This window comes from Podarcis muralis, chromosome 7 (assembly GCF_964188315.1).
Source record: "Podarcis muralis chromosome 7, rPodMur119.hap1.1, whole genome shotgun sequence".
In the NCBI taxonomy this organism is placed as follows: domain Eukaryota; kingdom Metazoa; phylum Chordata; class Lepidosauria; order Squamata; family Lacertidae; genus Podarcis; species Podarcis muralis.
Window position 1 is genome coordinate 35,218,368 of NC_135661.1, and position 23,188 is coordinate 35,241,555.

At 43.4% G+C, this 23,188-nt stretch overlaps 1 protein-coding gene across 1 annotated transcript; it reads left to right on the top strand.

Moving 5' to 3' along the window:
* The first annotated feature begins 1,315 nt into the window (after positions 1-1,315).
* HEATR3 (HEAT repeat containing 3) lies at positions 1,316-17,381 on the top strand. The gene is made up of 15 exons (XM_028740203.2): positions 1,316-1,554; positions 2,890-3,062; positions 4,317-4,404; positions 4,974-5,086; positions 5,636-5,745; positions 6,724-6,864; positions 7,502-7,782; positions 9,090-9,180; positions 9,367-9,518; positions 10,692-10,774; positions 11,901-12,037; positions 12,945-13,033; positions 13,360-13,503; positions 13,609-13,785; positions 16,505-17,381. Exons 1-15 carry the CDS (start codon positions 1,438-1,440, stop codon positions 16,616-16,618), a joined length of 2,010 nt encoding a protein of 669 aa, XP_028596036.2. The 5' UTR covers positions 1,316-1,437; the 3' UTR covers positions 16,619-17,381.
* Positions 17,382-23,188: the final 5,807 nt, after the last annotated feature.

Consider the following 23,188-nt stretch of genomic DNA (forward strand, 5'->3'; position numbering starts at 1 on the left):
ACAGCTTGCATTTATTATTTAGGTGTTCGCTTTGCCGTACTGCATAAATAGAAACTAATGCTTCACTCCTGGGCTCGATTTCCTAGGAGTAAGTCCCAGTGAACTTGCTTCCGAGGAAATGTGCATAGCACTGTGCTGTAAGATATGCTTGAGGGGAACACGTGTTGTTTCACGGGCTTCTAAAACCTTAATAATGTGAATGTTTTTATTCAGTTTTAAGGTTATGCAATAGTGTTCTGCATTTGGGTTCATGTTGCCACCAGCTTGATTCTGAAAAACTTTGCAGTCTGGCTTCCCTAAGCTGCAAAAACTTTCAAACTGAGGAAAGCTAAACTATGGCTGCTGTCCACAAACCTCTCTTTTTTCTTTCCATTGCTTAGGACAGTCAGTATGAATCTAAGTTTTTAATGTGTGACATTTTAATGTATTTTTAATCTTTGTTGGAAGCTGCCCAGGGTGGCTGGGGAGACCCAGCCAGATGGACGGGGTACAAATAATAAATTATTATAAGGCAGTGGTTTTCAACTAATGTGCTGGGGCACCCCACGGTGCCTTGAATGATGGTCAAGGGTGCTGTTTGGCAACACTGGCCTCTGTCCCTCTTTCCTTCCCTCACATCTCTGAAGCCCTCACATCTCTGCCTTGCAAAGGCTTGCACAGCAGCTCCCCGGGCGAATGGTGCCTCTAGGGCTGACCAGAGGGTGCTTCCCAGGCCCTTGTAGGGCAGTGGAAGGAGGCATCTCTCTTTGGGGTAGGGTGGGCCCTGGGTTGCCTTCCAACTTTGCCAATCTAGGATCCTGTGATTAAGGCGCCAGGCAAAAACGCTTCTCTTCAACCAGGCATTGAGCTCAGGGTTATTGCTTTGGTTTTTGTTATGTATTTTGTGTTCTCGTTTTTATGTTGTGATCTTCAGGCGAAGGACAGTATACAAACTTAATTATTAATTAATTAAAGTCATTAAGTAACAGTAACAAATAATAATAATAATAATAATAATAATAATAATAATAATAATAATAATAATAATGCCACTTTGAACTGTGACATAATATTCCAAGACCCCTGAAATGATTACGTAGAAGCGGCTGGTGCTGTCTATTTGCAAGTCTGTGCATACAGTACAGTACTTACTTGGGAGCAAGCCCCTCTCAACTCCAACCAGCGTGCTGCGGAGCTAAGCACACAGCTGGATGAGCTGGGGGGAAAGGCTTTCCCCAGCTTATTCTAGCTAAGATGCTTCTCCCTCCGTCTCCCAGCCGCTTCAGGCTGCAGCCCGGCCCCCAGTGCAAGCGCATCCGGGGCGGACGTTTCCCGGGGAAGCAGCAGCAGCGGCGCCTGCGCCGGAGCCGCACACGTGGGGGTGAAGGCCAGGCCAACACGCCCCGTTTCCTCTCCTTGCTTTCCTTGCCGTGGAAGCGTCCAGGGTTTGCAAAGATCATGGGCAAAAGCAAGACCAAGCGGTTCCGCCACGAGCCGTTTTCTCCAGCGGGGACCCTGAGCGTGCAAGACGGGGAGGCCGGAGAAGGATCCCCGGCCGCGGAGTTGCTGGAAAAAGTAAGAGCGGGGCGGGGAGGGAGGAGGGAGAAACCGGATTCCGCCTCCTTCCCTCTCCGAGCCCGAGAGCGAAAGCAAACCGCCTGCATGCATAATCGCCCGCCAAGGGGTTTCAACTCGGGTTGCCAACTTACCAGGAAGGACCCGACCTGGTCTGCTCCTGCGCGCGCTCTAAGGTAGCCTGAATGGAGGTTGCCAACTGACCTGGCCTGTTCCTTCCTCCCCCCCCCCCCACCCCAGAAATCAGCGAGTGAAGCTTCTGATAAAGGGCGTGAGGCTGAAATGTGATCGCTTGCTCCTGCCCTATAAGAGAGCAAGCTCTTGATAAAGGCAGATACAGTACAGGGTTCAACTACGAACCACGAGGAACAAGACAGATCAGTCTCCCACCTACCTTTTCTTAGGGTGCTTGTTGCTGCTGCAAAGAATAAGTGCTTTATTCTGTTGCCTATGGTCTGGTAACCTCTAGGTTATGTTATTGTTGTTGTTTAGTTGTGTCTGACTCTTTGTGACCCCATGGACCAGAGCAGGCCAGGCACTCCTGTCTTCCACTGCCTCCCGCAGTTTGGTCAAACTCATGTTAGGCTGTCCAACCATCTCGTCCTCTTTCGTCCCCTTCTCCTTGTGCCCTCAATCTTTCCCAGCACCAGGGTCTTTTTCAGGGAGTCTTTTCTTCTCACGAGGTTATATTACTGCAAAGCATTATAGGCAGAGCTGCCTCTAAAGATGGTTCGGCTGGTGTAGAATTCAACAGCCAGGTTGCTCACCAGAGCAAGATGGTTTAAGCATATAACACCAATCCTGGCCCGACTGCACAGACTGTCAATAAGTTTCCAGACCTGATTCAAATTGCTGATTTAGACCTATGAAGCCTTAAACACCTCAGGGCTGCAATTCGTCAAAGTCCACCTCTTCTCATGAACTGACCCAGACCCTGCGATCCTCATCTGAGGCCCTTCTTCATGTGCCTCCTCCATGATAGGTCTGGAGGGCAGCAACATGAGAACGGGCCTTTTCTGCGGTGGCTCCCCATTTGTGGAACGCTCTCCCCAGGGAGGCTCGCCTGGTGCCTTCCTTCCATATCCTTAGGCACCAGGCAAAAACATTCCTCTTCTCCCAGGCCTTTGGATAATCAAATAATTCATGGCTTTTTAAACACTCTGTGTGTGGGGTTATTGTTTTTGTTTGTCACTATGGTGTGTATTTTTGAGCTTTTATATTGTAAACTGCCCTGGGATCCTTGAATGAAGGGCAGTATAGAAAATAAATAAATAAAATCTGTCGGCGTCTCCCACCCTGTAGTGTTCTAACCTCCCTCTGTGTGCCTCTTTCTAGCTTCAACACCCCAGCGCTGACATGCGAGAATTTGCCTGTGCCAGCATCTCCAAACTATTGCAGCAGAAACAAACAATCCCAGCTTTTCTGCAGAGGGATGTTGTCCGGTGTTTGGGTCCCATGCTGCTTGATCAGAGTTTGGCAGTTCGAGAGACAGCGGCAGGAGCTCTTCGGTGAGTTACAAATGGTGGCAAGCTGGAAGAGCAGACCACGAAGAAAGCAGTGTTTTGAAGCATGCTCAGGAGGGCATGTGGGTGGTGGGCTCTGAGAATTCATGAGCATCTTGTGTGCTGTTCCCCCCCCCCACACACACACTTAAATGCATAAGACCATGTCTTGTTCAGTCACACCATAGAGCCATCCAGATGCTACAGAAGGCAACCAAATCAGGGAATGGAGATAATGAGCCTTTCCCTGCTGTTGTCCTCAGCACATGGTATTTTGAGATATACTATCCCTGAACAACGAGGCTCCATTTAGTGATGGCTGTTAGCGGTTGATGAATCTGTATAATCCTTTTTTTAAAAAAGCCATCTAAGTGGCGATACATTTCATAGGCGAATCACACCAAGTGTAAAGAGTACACCCCTTAGGAACATAGAAAATTGCCTTCTACTGAATCAGACCATTGGTCCGTCAAGCTCAGTATTGCTTGCACTGATTGGTCTGGTTATACCAATATGTCCCCCGGACAGAAACCATTGTAGCCTGTGGTAGATAAGAGTATTAGATCACAGCAGTTGCTTTAAGGCAAATAGTCTCCATGCCCAGTGACAAGCACATAAGCCCATCCTTTCCCCATCTCGCTTCCCTTTTATACGCAATCTTGTTCCTTATCCTCCCCTGTTTATCATCATTCTGTTTCAAAAGTACAGGCTGCAAGCACTGTAACTAAAAGAGTAGCATTCATGGATAAAGGGGAGGTGCAAGCAATGTAGGAGAATTTTTGTAGAAGAGCAAAATAAACTTTTTGGGGGGAGAACCTCAGAAAAAACTTCCCAAAATGACCCAGTGAGACTGAGTGCAGTGTGGACAGACCGCCGACAATATGGGGGGCAGGGATGTAATGGAGGGGCAGGTACCCTGAATAAACATTAGACATTGCAGTATTTTGTTGCAGATCCCACTTGCCTGATAGCGAGAACCAGATTTTCTGTTACTTTGCAGAGGCCCAAGAGACTAACAGCAGCAGGATAGTTTGCCAAAGTTTAATTATTAGAATACTATTTTATTTCCAAATGTTTTGTACCACCCAAGTGACAATGTATGCATCTGTTGTTCAAAACTTTTGGTTCTTGTTTTAGTTGAAATTTCTCTGATTATGTATTGTTGTTGCTACAGATGATGATGATGATGATGATAAACCTTAATCCGTTATAACTTATTTTAACAAGAATCTGAACCCAAAGTTTTTTGCTATGTTACAGAAATCTCAGTGCTTGTGGAGGATTCGACGTCTGCGACGACATGGTCACTAAAGATATCATGACTCCTCTTGTAGCTCTGTTGAAAGAGGTATGTAGCCAGGATGGTGGTGAAAGAACTGAGCAGTGAGCCAGGAAGCTGCCATTTCAAATCCTACCTCCGCCATCAACTCACTAGGCAGCCTTAGGCTGCTTTCATACGGCACTGACCAAGCAGTGCCCATCTAGTCCAGCATCCAGTTTAGCACAGCAGGCAACTCGATTCAGGCGCCGCTCATGGGCCGGTCAAATGACCCGTGGGCCTTAGGTTGCTGACCCCTGATTTAAAACAACTTAAAATCAAAACATTATATATCTAAAATTATATACACCATGTGCTATGATACTATTTTAAACAGTCAAGGCTTTCCCCAAAGTATTCTGGGAGCTGGAGTTTGTTACCGGTGCTGAGAGTTGTTAGGAAGCCCCTATTCCCCTCCCAGAGCTATACTTTCCAGGGTGCCCAGGATTGGCTGTTAAACTACCTCAGGAATGTGGTACTATAGTGCTTTTAAATGTGTGGTGTGAACATGGCTCTAATGCCTTCTTGCCACTAGGTGTTTGCTCTGATTTCTTCTGCTTTTACACTCCCCTTTTTGTAACCCATCTTGGCCCACGCAGTGTCGAGCAGGACTTGAGGAGAGCAACGGCTCTCTGAAGGAAATCAAAGATACACACAAGAACTGTATGGAAGATATTGCCAACGAGGCTGTGAACCTCCTCTGGAATGTCTGGTGAGCGCCATCTTGAAATACTTGGTGTTGGAGCTGGGTCCAATTCTGACGGTCCCACTAGCTGTGGTCGCTGCTGTTCACTGAGATTGGTGCAGTGGAAAGCAAGGAGACCCACAGTAGGCAGAGCCAGAACCAGTGAGAGGCAGAGGCAGCTAATTCTAGTTTTGTATCCATCCTTGTCCCCTGCTGAGTACTACAAAGGTGCAACGCCAAGACCAAGGATAAACTGACAGGCAGGGCCACCCGCTGCACTCTTTGTAAATAAGAAGGCAGGTGGAAGGTTGGTTGGTGGGGGGCAGACTGCGCATGGTGGTTGAGCTATGGAACTCCTTCAGGAAGCAGTGATGGCCACCTATCTACATGGCTTTAAAAGAGGTCATGAGGTGAAGAGGGAGCGTACACACTGGTATTTCCTTGCAATGCTAAAATGTGGTTTAGCCTTACATTGCTTCCTTTGTTCCAGGACCAAAGAAACATATTTTTTTTAAATTAAGTTTTCAATGTGCTTGCCAAGCTGGTTTGCTAAATATCCTTTTGTGTCCTTGTTAGCGAATGTAACAGTACTGCAGTCTCTATATTCAACAAACAAGGTTGCTTGGATGTTGTGCTCCAGTATCTGAAGAGATTTCGCAAAAATGTGGACTTGGCTATCGCAGTGGGTGAGTAAAGGGACATGTTTATGGGAGGATTTCAGCTGCAGAGAGCCTCTGTCAGGTGTCTCTTACAGATATGAAACTCTCTCAGGTCCACTGGTTCTGGGGTTTCTGGGTAAACACATCCTCCAGAGCCTCTCAGCAAGCTAGTACAGTGGTACCTTGGGTTACAAACACCAGGTTACAAACACTTTGGGTTACAGACTCTGCTAGCCCAGTAGTAGTACCTCGGGTTAAGAACTTTACCTCAGGATGAGAACAGAAATTGCATGGCGGTGGCAGGAGGCCCCATTAGCTAAAGTGGTAACTCAGGTTAAGAACTGTTTCAGATTAAGAACGGACCTCCAGAGCGAATTAAGTTCGTAACCAGAGGTACCACTGTATTGAATCTCTGGAAGCAGCTTCGAGTGTCACAGGTAGAGCTGTGGTTGGCAGAAACCTGTTGCAGCTGAAGAAACTTACACTGTTTTATTTATTCTTTAGCAGCATTTGTATACTGCTTAATTGTTACAAACCTTTAAGCAGTATACATGAAATATAAAATACAAATATTAAAATTACTGATGGAACTCGAAAAGTAAAAACAAGTTAGGCTAATTCCCCCCAATATAAATAAAATCAACAGCTTAAATATATACATTATGAAATAATATGGTATATTAAAATACATGTAAGTCTCGCCTAAACAGACAAACAAACAAACAAAATATTTTAGGATGCTCCAGAAACAGTACAAAGAAAGCAGCTGCCTTATGTCATTGGGCAGGAAGTTCCAGAGTGTAGCTGCTGCCTCACTGAAGGATCAATTTCTTTACAGAATTCTTTGCAGAAAGAATGCTGTATGGCACTTGTAAAAGTGACAGTTCCACAGATTGAATTGGTTGAGTGGGCATATATGGGTAAGATTATTTTGACGCATGTGTTTTAATGAGTGACATCTTGGAATTGCAGTCTCAGTTTAAATGCTTTCTTCTATCTCCACAGCATCATGTTTACAGGCTGTGACAGAAGATAATCCAGACCTGCTGTCGTCCTTTGATTCTTCTGCACACCAAGTTCTGGAAATGATCTTATTATCATCAGAGAAAGGCATGGAGGATATTCTTTTACGGACTCTGGTGGCAGGTAGGTTTCAACTGGGTAATGAGTACTGTGTTGTGGCAGTAGCGTAATGGGAAATTCAGAAGTGCAGGGTCCCTTCATGATAGTCACATCTACTCTCCCTTCTCCTGAATGCCATTAAAGAGGAGGACTGCCTGATTTTCCCTGGGAGTTCCATAGCTGGGGTCCCACCACAAAGAAGGCCCTGTCTTGGCTCCCTTTTCTTGGAGCCATTCCTACCAATGAGATCACAAGCAGGGCCTCTCATCCCAGATTTCAGGTCGTAAGGTATGGGTGGAGGCACTTTCAAGGACTTGGGTTCCAGTTCACCTAAGGGCAAATACAATATTTGTACCTCATCTTTATCTTTCCTGATCTGCATATTCAGCAGAATGATGTGATAGCAGCTGTTCTTGGACTTGATTGCGTTCTGGCAGGTGGGGAAATTCCAAGTGTTTAGTATGTTCTCCAATGTGGGCACTCCCTGCATCAAGAAAATTAGAATGTCAGGGAGATAGCTAGCCTAGAACTCTTCTCCTGGGTGATTTTCTATATTCAAGGAGTTGTTTTTCATGGAGGAGCGCTTGCACTTTATTTGCTCCGCAGATACTATAACCAGGGTTTATGGCCTTTATCTATGTTAATCTCTTTCTTGTTTAAGGTGTCACTTGGAATATAAGGAACACTCTGCCATCTGGTAGCCAGGCGAGCACCATGAATGCCATCCTGAAGATTTTCTCAGAGTGCTTAGCCATTGATGCTGGTGAGATGATTATTCAGATGAAGGAAGCAGAAGTGGAAAGGTTGAAAAGCTCAGCTGAACCAGAGGCTGAGGGAAATCTGGACGATGGGGACATCTCAATACTTAATAATGATGAGGAGATGGAGGAAACTCCTAAGGGAGCCACCAAACAAGAAAGTGACATTTCAGATCTACTTCCGGTAAGTGTGACTGATCTTAGCCCTAGATGTTGCAAGCCAGACTTTCTCTGCTGGAAAAAAACACATACAAAACCAGTACTCTTTACATGATTTGGGTGCTGGGGGTGGGGGTGTTTCACTTTTCTAAAGGAGCTGAGTGTAGGGTGAAGGATGGTAATAATTTTTTTTTAAGCATCATCAACCTTGGCCAATTTGGTGATTTTATTAAGTGCTTTTTTGGGTAATATTACATGCTTTGTGGGTAATATTTCTGAATGATGATGGTGATTGGTAGTACAGTTTGCTGCTGAATGTGGGATTTGTATTGTGTTTCTTATATTGATTCTTTTTTGGGGGGGTAGAATTTGTAAACTGCTTAAGGATTTCTATTGAAATATGAAGGAGCACATAAAATAAATAAGTAAATCAGCCATACTGCCTGGGGCTGATGGGAGTTGTAATCCAACTGCATCTGGTAGGCCCCATGTTGGCTATGCTTGGAGGTAGGTAACTCAGTGCCAGATAGGGCCACTGTCTCTGTGACATATGAGTTGGTGGCACTGTGTTGCACTGGCATCGCTCCTTCCTATGGGTCCAGGTTCTAAGATTAGGGCCACATTCACACCATACATTTAAAGTGCCATGATACCACTTTAAACAGTCATGGCTTCCTCCAAATAATTATGGGAGATGTAGTTTGGTACGAGTGTTGAGAATTGTTGGGTGGCCTCTACTCCCCTTCAAGAGCTGCAATTCGTGGAGTTGTTTAACAGTCAGTCCCTCTTCACAGGGAACTCTGGGAATTGTAGAACTGGGGTGGAAATGGGATGGGTCCCATTAAACTACAGCTCCCAGAATTCTTTGAAGGGAAGCTATGACTGTTTAAAGTGGTATCATGACACTTTAAATGTGTGGTGTGGCCTCGCATTGAGGGAATTATGTGTCTACCCCATGGCAGTCGTACTGTGGAGTCCTGCAGGGCATTATTCTATGCTGAATGCTGTTATTTATATGCACATACACATGCTGTTATTTATATACACATACACAAAGCCACTGGAAGCAACCATCTGGCGATTTGAGGCTCTTATTTCTCCGTTACCTCTGAATCAGGCTGTTTTATTTGTTTTTATGCTATTTTTATTGGTTTTAGGTGGCATTTTTGTGCTAATGGATATTGTTTTTATACTGTACACAGCGTACACCATGTAGAGATTTATTAATTTTTTTACAGAAAGTTGTTTAGAAATGCCTTTAAATAAATAAAACAAATGGACAAATAGCATGACCTGGTATATCAAATATTTATTATGTTATTTGCTTTGTAGGGCAGTAAGCAGGAGGTGAAGCAGGTGGCAGCTTTACTCTTAGCTCAGCAGACAGCCCTGGAAATCATTGTTAACATGTGCTGCAATGAAGGTATTTCTGTTGCCCTCTTGCTCAGGTGGTATTTGGGCTTCTGTTTCCTTCCTCTTGTAAAAAAACAACAACAAAAACCCTCTCTTTCTGGCCCTGTCTGCACTATACATTTAAAGCAGTATCATGCCACTTTGAACAAATGATCCCGTTGAGATTTTTTTTAATGCCAGAACTGCATGTTTTCAGACCCCTCCGATGACGAATGGGAAGAGTTATCCAGTAGCGATGAAAGCGATGCCTTTATGGACAACTACAACGAAGGTGGGAAGCTTCTGTCACCCCTGTGCCTTTCGGCTGAGCTGCACACAGCACTCCGGAACCACCTTGTTCCCAAGAAGGTAGAGTCCTCCTCTTCCCTCCCCACCCCACCTGTGTGCCAGGGTCCAGATGATCATGCGACCAGTTAAGTTCTGTGGAGTTGCATTTCTGGAAAAGTGCTTTTGTGAAACTGGGATGTGGAGTTGTGGTTCACTTTTCATAGAAAGACGTCTACCTATGTATCTTTTGGTAAACTAGGTATTAGGAAGACAAAATCCCTTTTGGGGTGGGACTTCCCGCCTCCAGAAAAAGAAAACCCCAACAGTGGCTACAAAATGTTGGCTGGCTGTTGGAGGGGAAATGTAAGGAAGTATCTTGGATTGGAGGCAAGGAAGTATCCTGGATTGGAGGTTTTCTGCTGTTCCAGAGGGTAATGCCCAGACCAAAGAATTCAAATTACAAGGAAGGAGATTCTGACTAAACATGAGGAAGAACTTTCTGGTGGTAAAGCTCACCTTCATTCGTGTACTTTTCACTGGAGGTTTTTAAGCAGAGGTTGGCTGGTCATCTGTCAGGCATTCTTTAGTTTTGATTCCTGCAATGCGGGGGGTTGGACTAGATGACAGTTGGGGGTCCCTTCCCACTACAATTATATGATTGTAGTCCATCATCTTGTTCGCACAGTGGCCAGCCAGATACCTGTGGGAAACCTACAAACAGGATATGAGCACAAGAGCACTCTCTCCTCTGGTGGTTTCCAGCAACTGGTGTTCAGAAGCATTACTGCTTCCATCTGTAGAGGCAGAGCATAGCCTTTTCCTCCATGAATTTGCCTTTTAGAGCTATCAAAATTGGTAGACATTACTGCTTCCTGCAGGTGTTCCATTGTTTAACTATGTGCTGTGCAAAAAAGAACTTTCTTTCCCCTGTCCTGAATATTCCTTCCTGAAGTCAAGGATGCTAACATAACTGATGTGAAGATTATCAAGGCTTTGTGCAGTAAAGCCCTGAAATTCTGCATCAAAGCAAGAAATGCTCAATTCCACAACCTGTATGAATTACAAATTATGCAAAGCATAAAAATTTGCATATTTTGCATAATTTATCCTGCTATTAAAACTGTTGCCCAGGCACTTCTTTGCAGCCATAAGGACTGGAAACATCTTTTGTTTTTTAAGGAAAGCTGGTGTGCTTAGGAATTTGAATTTTGTACTTGGTGGTGGTGAAGCATAACAGCTTTTTTCTTTTCCTAGATACTTGAAAAAACTGGGTTTCCCAACAGTGTTGCTATTGATGTCTGCATGCGCAGTCCAGCTTGGAAGCCACTTATTAAAAAGTAGGAGTTAATTCACTTTTGTTATGTTTCCAGTCATATTATTAGGAAAGCAATGTGTCTCCTCATTTGTGGGGTTTCCAATGTGATCCAGGCTCACTGCTATTGAAAAAAAGAACTGGGACTAGACGGGCTTTATTCTTTTCTATTAAGACAAGAGCACTTTTGTTATTTAAGAACTGTCACTTGAACATCTGAGCACTTGCCTATTTCATGGTCGTCACTTTTTTATATATACAAGCAGTCTATTTCAGTGACCTGTATTGCTGCACTTCAGTTAATTTTTCCTTCCCCCCGCCCCACAACGCTTTGAAAACACTTGAGGTGGGGTGTGTTTTTTTTTGGGGGGGGGGAGATTCTTGAAATTTAGAAAAAGCATTTATGTATAACTTAATTATTCACTTTTCTATGTAGGGTACATAAAAACAATCCACAAAAATGGGACAATGAAAATTTATCATAAAACCAAGCACTACTTTAGCATGCCTGCTGGAACAAGCAAGTCTTAGTTATGTTCGGCAAGAAAGGTGCCTGTATAATCTCAATTGGGATGGAGTTCCACAGGCTTGGTTCCACTGCACAGAATGCAGGACATTGGCAATATATAAGGGGCTGCTCTTTTGCTCATTTCTTATTTGCACTGTCTCGCCCTTTCCTACTTTGAACGCATCCCTTTAAGCATGCCCACATTTCAGTGGAGGCCGGGGTTGGGCACCCTTCCTCCCATCTGTTCTGAATAGAGGAGGGGTTTCCAGAGCCCCCTGTGATTGAGTACAGCATTGTCCCTGAAGGGACAGACATCTCTCTCTCTTTTTCTTCTATTTTAGATGTGGCAACCATTATGCCATACCTCAATGGCAGCCATTTTGTGTTAGGACATGGCTCCCCCCAGCAGCCATTTTGTCGTTTCCCATACCTCCACAGGAACCATTTTGTGGCTAACACCCACAAAATTCCACTGGCTCAAAAAGGCTGGCAATCCATGATGGAGCACATAGCCATATGACCCCTAGGAAAATGGGGGTTGGAAGATCCATTCTTTTGATTGGGGGTTGTACTGTTGGTGTTCCTCTTCTCTGCTTTATGGCTCTTGATTAGGGGCTGTGCTGAATGTTCCATTTTCTTACAGGTTGAACATGGTCCAGTATAGAGCGCTGACCTGTCTCCACAGCATTTTGTTGGTGTCTGATGTGGAATGTCTTGGGGGTGCTTCAGTGCTTCAGTCGCTCTCCCAGCACCTGTCCCAGTTAATATTTTCTCAGCCAGGTGTGTTTCATGTGCTACGGTCATGGCTACCTCAGCAAATCTCTGCCCTTTCCCTTCATATTTCTCTCCTTTTGCTTCTCCTTCCCCCACCCCACATCCCTCTGCTGTTCACAGTTGCTACCAGCATCCCACTTTTATTGTATTTCCTTACATCGTGCTGGTTTACACATGGGCAGTATAGGGTTTTATTTATTTATTGACAGCAGGGTTTCTCAAACTGTGGTTTGTGAAGCTTCATTCTAGCAGTCCATGATGTATCTGTGAAGAACACTTAAAACTGGAATTCAAATGGCCGTACAATAAAATGAATATGAGAAGTGAAAGAAGCAAGAAAAGTAAAATTAAGAATCATAGACACACACCCTAAAAACAGCATAACACAGCAGGCAAACAATTCTGGAGGAAAACTGAGAGCAAGAACATACTGGATGGCAGCCAGATCAGAGTCCTGTTGAAGTCTGGACACTATCAAGGAGGAAGCCACACAGATGTCCTGGGGCAGGGAATTACGCAACCTGGGGACAACAGAACAGAAGAAGACCCCTACAAGAGAAGTCCAAAGGCCCAACTCTTGTTGGAAGGCAGGCCCCCATAGCCAATGTTGGTTAGGCATAGTTTTCTTGAAGACCTTGGCAAATGGTCGTCCTTTGAATATTTAAGTAGAGCTGGTGGGTAATTTGGGGACAAGATTGCGATGAGGTGGGGATGGCAAAAGTGTGTAGACAAATGCTGAACCTCTGTAATGTGGGGCGCTACTCAAAATAATTAAAGAGTGTTGAGAATCACCAACATTTCCCCAGATACCATATGTGTTTATCTCAATGAAATTTGCCTCCATGTAAGCGTGTGAAACTTCTTGGGTTTCAAGCCCTGAACAACTTCATTGGGATTTTTTCCTTTTGTGCAGAATTTTCAAAGGAAATGGAGTTCCTGGAAGCTGTAACCAGCGCCTTGCGAGCCCTTTTGCAAACGCTGGCGTCTAATAATATATCTCAGGTGAGGCTGCTTTTTTCCCAGGGGTGGAGGTGCCAGAAGGGGGATGAACTGAGAAAACTGGGTGAAGGAGAAGTATGGAAAGGCTGTTCTCCTAACATGCAGCCAGTGTCTCCAAACATGTACAGAGTGCTTTTTTTGTCTGTATCCGTTGCTTCTGTTCAACCTGTTTGTAAGTAGCTTGAGGTGCTAGCCCTCCACTTTTATATGTTTGATCCCTTAAACACTTGAATTAAAAAATGTTCTTTGGCATTTGCTTTTAAACAACTTGGAGGCTGAGTGTTTTATCTCTTCCCCTCACCAGTCCCAATTTTTATTCTTTTAAACAGAGCATGTCTCCTGAGCAGCTGATGACTTTATGTGAAGCCGGTATTCAGAATACCAATGTTAGCGTCCGAGTAAATGTGGTTAGCATTCTAGGAATTGCTGGCAGTGTGCTGGCCAAGGTGGAAGACACAGCAGAAACACTAAAGGTAAAACTTCTGTATGGAAATACCTATCTCTCACTTCTGGCAATGACATTACTGCTTGTAAGATCTGTAGTGATTTTTGGGGTACCTGTTTCTGTGTCATTTCAGATGATTGGGAAATTCCTCCTTGACGTTGCAACGAAGGATCCTTCCCTTGTGGTGGTGGGGGAGGCTCTGGATGCCCTCTTTGATGTGTTCGCTGACGGTAAAGAAGCCGAAAAGGCAGGAGAGCAAATAAAGTTGTTATATGCACTTAAGGAATTCCAGCCAGTTTTCAAATCGCGGGTAAGCCTATTTTATTCACTGTGAGAGGGAAGTACTTGAAACACTAATATGGTCTGTGACTTCACTAATGCCACCAGTTGGGAGAACTTGTCTTTCCAGCAGTTGCATCGAAGATTCATATTGAATACCTAAAAAAAAAATCTTGTTGAGGGGGAAAAAAAAGGGAGAGCAAGTTTCTAGTCCTCATTGGTTCAATAATATCTCTCCAAAGATGGAGGCAAGTCAATGTTGTGAAGGCAATAGAAGTCTTAGAATGCTAGCGGTGAGGAAGGAAGGTGTTTGGTTCCCCCCCCCTTTTTTTTTTTTGTTGAGCCCCGTCTGTCGTCATAGACCTGACCCAGCTCCTTGTCGGCATCTCATGAGAGCCGTTCTTTGGGTCTGTCCTTCTTCAGTGTCATGTTGCTCTAAGCCAAACTTGCCTAGCTTTGCTCAGATAATCAGTGTGTGCTTCTGTCACAGCTGAACAGAGATTATTAAAGATGATCAGGTGGTTTTCATTAGGTCAGGCCAGTGCTAGCTGTTTGGAATCTTGGAGAATTTGGCTTTTTGTGGGGATTAAATTTTAGGTTTTGAGGGGTTAATGCAAAGGCATCGGCTGAGAAATAATTGCAGTGCTGTACCTGCCAGCCCCAGAGAACATGTTGCTCTGGAACACAAGGAAGGAGCTTGTCTGCCAGCCTGGGAGACAGATGCTGCTTAGTCATTTCCTAGTCTGCCGAGTCAAAGTGTACTAGTGTGGGTTCTCCAAGGAGGAGAAAGGACTAAGGGGTTGAGTGTGCACCTATGTGTTCATCACTGAGGCGGGGGGAGTCACTTCTAAATACTAGTTGCTGGGAGCAACAGGAGGGGAAAGTATTCTTGTGCTGGGGTCCTGCTGGCAAGTTATCCTTAGGCATCTGGGTGGCCATTGTGAGATCAGAACTCTGGACCAGATGAGCCATTGGCCTGATCCAGCAGGCTCTTCTTATGTTCTTAAGGTCAAGTAAAGACTTGTGCATGTGTGAATGAGCTAGCACACATCAGCCAGCACTTCCAGACCTTTCCTATCAATTGACACCGGCATAATCAGTGGTGGGAGTTCACACATTCAGTTCACATCTAAACCATCTATTCAAAGCAGCAACATACCAATTCAAACCATCAGCCCCCACAAAGATTCCTGGAAATTGTAGCTTGTTTAAGGGTATGGAGAGTTGCTAGGAGACCCTGACCAAACTACAGTTCCCAGGGTTCTTTGAGGGAAACCATGACTGTTTAAAGTGGTATAAGAGTGGCTTTTGAATGGATGGTGTGGTTGAGGCTTTGGTTGCAAGTTATCTATGACAAAAGTAGCAAACAAGCCCTAGGATCAGCACATGGCAGCTGTTGAGGCCTCAGCATCCCTGTAGACACAACTCTGGTGCCTGTCCTGAGCCCTTCTTGAAACAAACAAACAAACAAACCCCGCCCACAATTGGCTACTGTAATCAGCAGAGACCAGCTTGGTTTAAAAGCTGTCGTTTTAATTTCCCATAATGCCTACACTAGGGCATTATGGAAAAAATTTAAAAGGCGGCTTTCAGCTGCCCAGTGCTGTCTGCTGCTGATGACATCAGATGATTCCACTAAGACTCACCTACACAGAAGAGCTCCATTGATTAGGAGGGGACCCAACAGAGGGCCTTCTACTATGGGCCTCCTCAAACCTGGAGCTGGTCCTGATATTTGAGCATTGTACACGTGTGAGTCTGCCGCTTGGGTTGTAGCCTCCTAAGAGGTACTGAGATTTGACCAACTTCAACTAATGAAAGTAAATCATGTGTGTTAACTTCAGTAGGTCTGCACTGAGTAGGACTAGCATTGGATACCACCTAAAGTGTTGAATTATCAGAGAGAGGGAGTGCTCACCAGGATTGTGATTATTATTTATTCCATGGTTTTATAGCCCACCTTGATCACTGAGATCATTTGACCATAACAAGAAACCAAGCCTTTAGTGCAGATCTTGCTAAATTGTGTGTCATGACACATTAGTGTGTTGGCTGCAGTGTGTTGGCGCGTCACACAAATGCTCCCTGCGCTCCTCCCGGGGCTGGAAAAGGGTTGATTTAACCTCTGGTTTGCTAGTAAAACTGAATTACTGTCTTGTGAAATGATACACATCTAGAAAGTGTATCACCAACGTGGAAAGTTTGGAAAGCTCTGCTTTAGTGTCATCAGCCCAGTCCTGTGGAACCCTTTGTCACTAGAGATTCAGCAGGCGCCTTCTCTTCCGACTTCTAAATGCCTGCTGCAAACGTTTCTGTTCTGTCGGATTTATACAGGCAATTGAGAATACATCTTTCCATAATAGCTGCTTTCTGATTTTTAACTTTTTGCTGCATGGTTCTATGTATAATTGTTGTAAACTGCTCTGATTTTTTTAAATGAATAGCTGAATAGAAATATTTTTAATAAATAACTATATCCCTGATGGTGGAGCACTGCCCATTTTAAGCTTGTGACCCGTAAACTACTATGATATCTGAGTGAAGATAATTTAGTTATTCTTCCAACTTGTTACTTTGGGCAAGAGACATCAATGCCCTGGTTTTGAAAGGACTGCATACAGCATCTCCTTTTGCAGAGGAGGACTGTGGGTTTTTGTTTGTTTGCTTGTTTGTTTTTGGATGGTTTAGGATTCCTCTCTTGTAGAATTTCAACATAATACATCTGTCTTTTCCCCCCTTTTGAATTGCAGATGCGGAAAGAAGGGAAAGGACAGTACAGCTCAGATCAATTATGTGTGCTTGACAATGTGAAACTGAACTTAAGAAGATTCATTGCCTATCAAGAGAAATTGGAGAGAAAATAATAATTTTTGAATAGGAAAAAAAGACTGTAAAGCTATATTTTTATTATTGTTTGTTAAATACTTTAGCTTGGGATTTTTCTATAGCACCTGGCAGTGATTGGTGGCAGGAGGAGAGTTAAGAAATTGTGGAGTCACGGAGCTGTTAAAATTGGATTCAGCATCTGTAAGTGCCGCACCATTTGATTTTGATTCAGTGTTGACAGTAGCCAGAATGTGCCCTAAAATACTGGGAAAAAGTATATGTCACCCATCAGTTTCTCAAGAACCAGTATCAGATTTTAGGAGTAAGCTCTGCTGAAGGCCTAATGTAATATTCCTAGTCTTCCAGCCATCATTAGAAGATTGGGAAGATCTTGCATTCCTTCCACTCTCCCTATTTCATCTGCACATGGCGTTCCTCCCTGCCCCACTTTTCAGAGATAATTGGAGGGTAGTGTTGGGCCATGGTTAGCTCAAACCAGAGTTTACACACCAACTTCTAACCATGGCTGCCAGCTCTGATTTGATATAATCATGGTTAATGTTAACACTGGTGCAGACATTAAAAGGGAAGTGAGGGAGCATGCAAGCCTGTGGAGTACTCATACTCTCTTAACCAAGGTTAAAAAATCTAGACTATTACATCAGTACTGGCTTGAAATCTCTGGATTTTATTTTCATTGTGTGGAAATATACATGCCTTCCATGTAGAAAAGCATTGTTCTGCAAAGGAAATGTGAATTTAATTTATGCTGGAAGACTATTAAAAAGGTATGCTTTTGTAGACTGCTCTGAGGGTATAATTCCCTGAAAAACCAATATTTGCTTTTAAGTTGATCTACTTTAATACACTTAATATTCTTGTGGATTAGACCCAAGTGGCTTTATCCTAGGGGTGGCTTTGTGCCAACTACATATTAGCTAACTGCACTGCAAAAACATACCAAGATTCTTTCAACCTGAAATATACTCTTTGCCATATGTATTAGGCTCAGACTAGCAGGTGGGGGAGCCCTCCCTAAGTACCAGTTTTGATCCTATAGGTGCCAGCTGTACGCAAGGTTGGAAAAATATTTCCAGCATCTCCTTTTCTAGCCAGCGCCTTGCTTGGGATTTTTCCAGCCTGGGCTATATAAATGATAGATTGCTATCGACTGCTACTGTTGAGCAGCTACAACAGGTGTGACTGTTGTCACTCTGCAAAGTCACCCACACCTGTCACCTTGAAATGTGTTTGCTGAACAGTTGGGGAAATATAGATAGCGCAAAACCAGCTCGAGATTTCCTTCGAGTCGATTAAGTGGATTGAAAGCAGGCATCAACAGAAAGCAGCAGGTTAGGCATGTTGAGCAACAGAGTCGTGCGGCACCTTTTGTTACCATAAATACGTGTATGTAGAATGTCGGCTTTCGTAGGCAAGTGACTACTTCCAGCAGCATCAGATGAAAAAGGGTATTTCCTTCAGAAGCTCATACAACAATATATTAGTTGGAGTATAATTCAGGCCTCCGTTTGTGGACGGGAGGGCATGGAAGCTCCAGGAAAGAGAATATGCTGTGCTGGCATTCTTCCTGCCTTACCCAGCTCACAGGGTGTCCAGCTTTAAAGCTGCCTCTTCTACCAAGGCATCAACTAGCACAGGTCTCATTCTGTGACGCAGTTCTGCTGGCTCCTGACAGGTGTGCAGCATGCATGTGTGAACATCCAAAGAGCCCTGCTGGGTCAGACCAAAGGCCCATCTGCTCCAGAATCCTGTTCCTACAATGTCCAACCAGGTTCCATGGGGATGTCTGCAAGCTGGATGCCACATGTGGTCAGGTGAATTAAGGTTTTGAGTGGCCATGCCCTGGTGTATCAGTCACCTAGATCCTCTGCACTGCACCCTCCATACAGCAAAGGATTGTACACATAGGTCTTCTAAGGTGTCAACTTGCAGAAGGCTTCCTGAGCAACACAGCTGAAGAATCCTCAGCATATTATTCTTTTACCATTTGTAGCATAGACTGTTGTCATATCACCTTGAAACTGTTATATACCGTATTTTTCCGTCTATAAGATGCCCCCATGTATAAGACACCCCCTATTTTGGGGGACTCCGATTTAAGAAAATGGGGGGAGATGGCCCCCGTGTATAAGACACCCCCAAATTTTGGACATTATTTTTTAGGGGGAGGACCTAGTCTTATACATGGGAAAATACGGTATACTAGGGTAATATACAGAAGCCAAGAAAATACACTATATTTTGTTTCTTAATATCCCCCTGCCCAAAAATCTATGAGGGTTTTTCTTTTTAAAAAATTGTGTATTGTTGGATAGAGAAAAAAGGCTATTTGATAGGCTACTTGCATAGAATAGGCAATCTGGTGATGTTTCAAATGGGTGGGTAAATGAGCCACGTCATAGTGGCTCACACATAGTTTAGTGTTTTTGCACTAAACTTGGATGCATATAAATAAATATTTTTAAAGTATTTGCAGTTCTACTAAAATATATATGTTGTGGAGATTACAAGTTGGAAAGTTGGAATGGTTCTGTTTAGTAAACCAAGTTTTAACTGAATAGTATTTTATTTGAAAAGTGATTCAGAACCGCTAAGTATTTGTCTTTAAGTTGTGGGGGGTGGAGGGGCATGGCATGAATTGCAATCACACAAAATACGTAAAATATTGGAAAGGCTGAAGCCCTGTAATAATGGGGGATTTCTGATTTGTGTTTCTATCCCTGGCTGACAATAATCACACGACTCCAGATCTAGGAAATAAACTATACCTCTAAAGACATGATAAACTGACCACCTTAGCCCCACTTTCATAGGGACATTTTCTCTCCGCAAACACATTGCTAGTTCTGCATGAGGGTGGCAGGAATCAGAGAGAAAATTCTTGGCGGTGATTGTTAAGGGTTTGCTTTCTCTGCTTTCCTTCTCTTAAACCTTTTGGGTTTTGCCATGGTATGGTGAGAAAGGAGTAGAAGTTGCAAGCGGTGTCTGTTGACAATATCAGACAAAGCTGTAGGTAGTGTGAAGGTGCCACCTGGAACTTGTTGCTCTGAAAATCTCAGCATCAACTTTTCTGGGATAAGAGAATCTCATGCTGAGGATTTACAGAGGCCATGCCTCTGTCTCTTCATATTGTTCTGGCTGATAGCACTTTCATGTTGCTAAATACAAACCACAATATAAACAGTACCTGCTGCTGGCTAATTTCCTGCATTGTTTTGGTGGGAGGTGTGACACATTTAGAAATCAAGCTTCCACTTAGTACATTTTTACACACCATCTGCTCAAAGCAATTTTAATCATGCATTCAGAGATGGAAAATCTCTGTGAGCCTTTGGTAAGCGAAACAATTAAAACCTTTTTTTATATACAATTAGAATGAGGAAACTCGAATGAAAACAAAGCAATCTCCCTTACCCAGTTAATTGAGACCTGTGTTTATTGCTTCACTACCTTTTGCCCGTTTGCCCTCCGACGAAGAAATGACCAGTCCATAATTTTAATGGTAGGTTTATTGTAGCTGTGAGAGACAGAATAACAACAAATTGCTTTGAAGCAATTTGATGTTATTGTTGGGGCAGGTTCCCTGGGAATCTCCATAGGACTGTACTTCAGCTTCCTTTTTATTCAGCGAAGTGTGTATGTATGAGAGAGAGAGAAAATGTTATAGTATCCAAATAATAATAACTCGCATCTCAGATTCTTATTTTGATCAGACTAGTTGCTGAGTGAAGGGTTTAGATGCTCATTTTGGGCAAGACGAAAAAGGTCAGTGCTTCTAGTGGAATATATTTGTCTTTTGCTACTGAGCAACACTAATGCCTTGGGGTGTGGGATTCACCTTACAATTGTCATGTGATGTCTTTGGCAATAAGTGTTTCCCCACCCCCCATTTGTAAAACAAATTCCCAAGATTTGGGTGTTCAACCATTCTTTATAGGTGCAGTTTTCTTCATAGCTATCTACAATTTCTGCAAATGCCAGATTAGATTGCTGCCAGGCAGGCCACTGTAGGTGGTATGGTCTAGCTCAGGCTTGCTCAACCTCTGCCCTCCAAATGTTCTGAGACTACAATTCCCATCATCCCTGACCACTGGTCCTGCTAGCTAGGGATCATGGGAGTTGTAGGCCAAAAACATCTGGGGGGCTGAGGTTGAGGAAGCCTGGTCTAGCTCAGTGAAGGGGAGTGTGGCCTTCTATATGTTGTTGAACTAAAGTTCCCATCATCCCTGACCATTGGCCATGCTGGCTGGAGTTGATGGGAGTTCGAGTCTAGCAACATCTAGAGGGCCACAGGTTCCCCATCCCTGTCAAGTGCAGAATACATTTGAGTGATAGAGGGACACAAGCTACAAGTAAATAACGTAACATTTTTTTGTTACTCCTTCAGATCTTTTCAACTTGACAAACTACTTTGTTTATGTGGCTTCATAGTGGTTAAGATTCTGTGAATTATTTTTGCTAATGGTTTTGATGAACTTTTGTTTGTGGAGGAAGGGGTAGCAAGGTGTTCTCCAGAAAAAGGACACTCACATATTTAGCATTTAGTATGCTTTTTAAGGCCTGAAATTGCTGACCTGCAGAAACTAGTTCAGGCCCTGAATACTATGTTGAACATTATTCTTATTCTTAATTTTTTATTGAATTTATATACTGCCCTGTACCCGGAGGTCTCAAACAAATGTGTTCTGAAACACATTACAGTGGTACCTCAGGTTAAGTACTTAATTCGTTCCGGAGGTCCGTTCTTAACCTGAAACTGTTCTTAACCTGAAGCACCACTTTAGTTAATGGGGCCTCCTGCTGCTGCTGCGCCGCTGGAGAACCATTTCTGTTCTCATCCTGAAGCAAAGTTCTTAACCTGAAGCACTATTTCTGGGTTAGCGGAGTCTGTAACCTGAAGCGTATGTAACCTGAAGCGTATGTAACCTGAGGTACCACTGTAAATCTCATCAGTTCTGGATCAACTGCAGTATTTTCCTGACTGTTTCAAAGTGCTGGTTTTAATATTTAAACCCCTGTACACTGCACAATATACAGGTACTATTTCTGGGTTAGCGGAGTCTGTAACCTGAAGCGTATGTAACCGAGGTACCACTGTAGCAACTATAGAAGTTTGCACTTGAACAAGGACTATCCCTTTAGTCAACCAGACAGTTTATCTGGTTATCTAATACATCTACCAGTTTTCTAATACATCTACCAACACTGTCTTCACTTACTTGCATGCTGTATTGCTGACCTCAGCTCTTTGGCTGCCCCCTCCCAGCATTTAATAAGTGTGTGTGTGTTTATATAACACACATTTCTCATGTTGATAATAATGGTTCAAAAAAAAGGGACCCGCAGAAGTCCCTTTTTTGAACCTGACCTTGTGATAGTGGAAAAAGGGTGCCCATTTATCATTTAAAAGATATTTGTGGGGGTGGTGTGGGGACAAAGAAGTAACCTCAATGGATGTTCCCATAGTAAGTCTCATTCTTTCACTGCCATCTAGTCTGGGCTATACACTTCTTTCACTTTTGTGAATAATAGCAAACATTTTTTAAACTACAAAATATGTGAACATGATTAATAAATCTGGGAGGAAAACTCATGGATAAGAGCAGAAAGGGAAGATAACCAAAGCACAACATGAAGAAACAATCAAGTATCTGAAAAAGGAAGGATCACTCTAATGGCAGTGAGTTTGAGGATGACCATATTCTATAAAGTGAATTAAAAAGCAAAAAAAGGTGGAGAAAGTCGGAGCCACTGCGTAAGTCAGAAAAAGGCCTAATGGTTATAAGCCAATCTACGGATTGAAAGAAGCTGGGGGAAGGTGGGAATCGGAAGATAAAGCTGGAAAGTAAAAGGTGCTGTGGTCTGCATTTCTGGAAGCAATGTTGTAAGACAAGCCTGCAGTGTGGTTGACCCACGCTGAATATAGCCTGTTAGTCCAATACTACAGACAGAAAGAGTTCAATAAAGCTTGCTTTCCTTACCTGCTTGGGATCGTAAAAATGAGACTAAAGGGGGAAATGGTGCACTTTTATCACAAATTAGTCTCATTTTATTGAATTTTGCAAAATTAGCCTCTTATTACCAGAGGCAAATCATTGTTTCCAGATGGAAGATAGAAAGTGGCTTTATATTGGTCCATGCCGCTCAGTATTGTCTACACTGATGGCAGCTCTCCAGGATTTCAAATGAATGTTTCCCAGCCCTACCTGAAGATGCTGGGCATTGAAGCTGGGATGCTTTGCTACTGAGCTGCAGCTGTAATATTACTTCCCATTTAATTAAATTATTTTGTCAGGCTTGGTTATTGTTCTGTCTTGACCAAGTCCTTAAATTTAAAACAAAATTGGGGGAGCTGTCAGGACCTGGGAATGTGAATTTGGCAAACTGTTATCTAATCCTATATGTGTTGGAGAAGCGTAGCATTAGCAGGTAAGTAGAGAGCTGAACAATGCGCTCTACTCATTGTCAAAGTGACTATCTTTAGTATTACGGTACTTCACAAGTTCCACAGAGGAGGCATGGTATGAAAAACCAATTGGTATGGTGGATAGAATGCAGGCAAACCTAAAGGAGAGATGAAGGAGAGT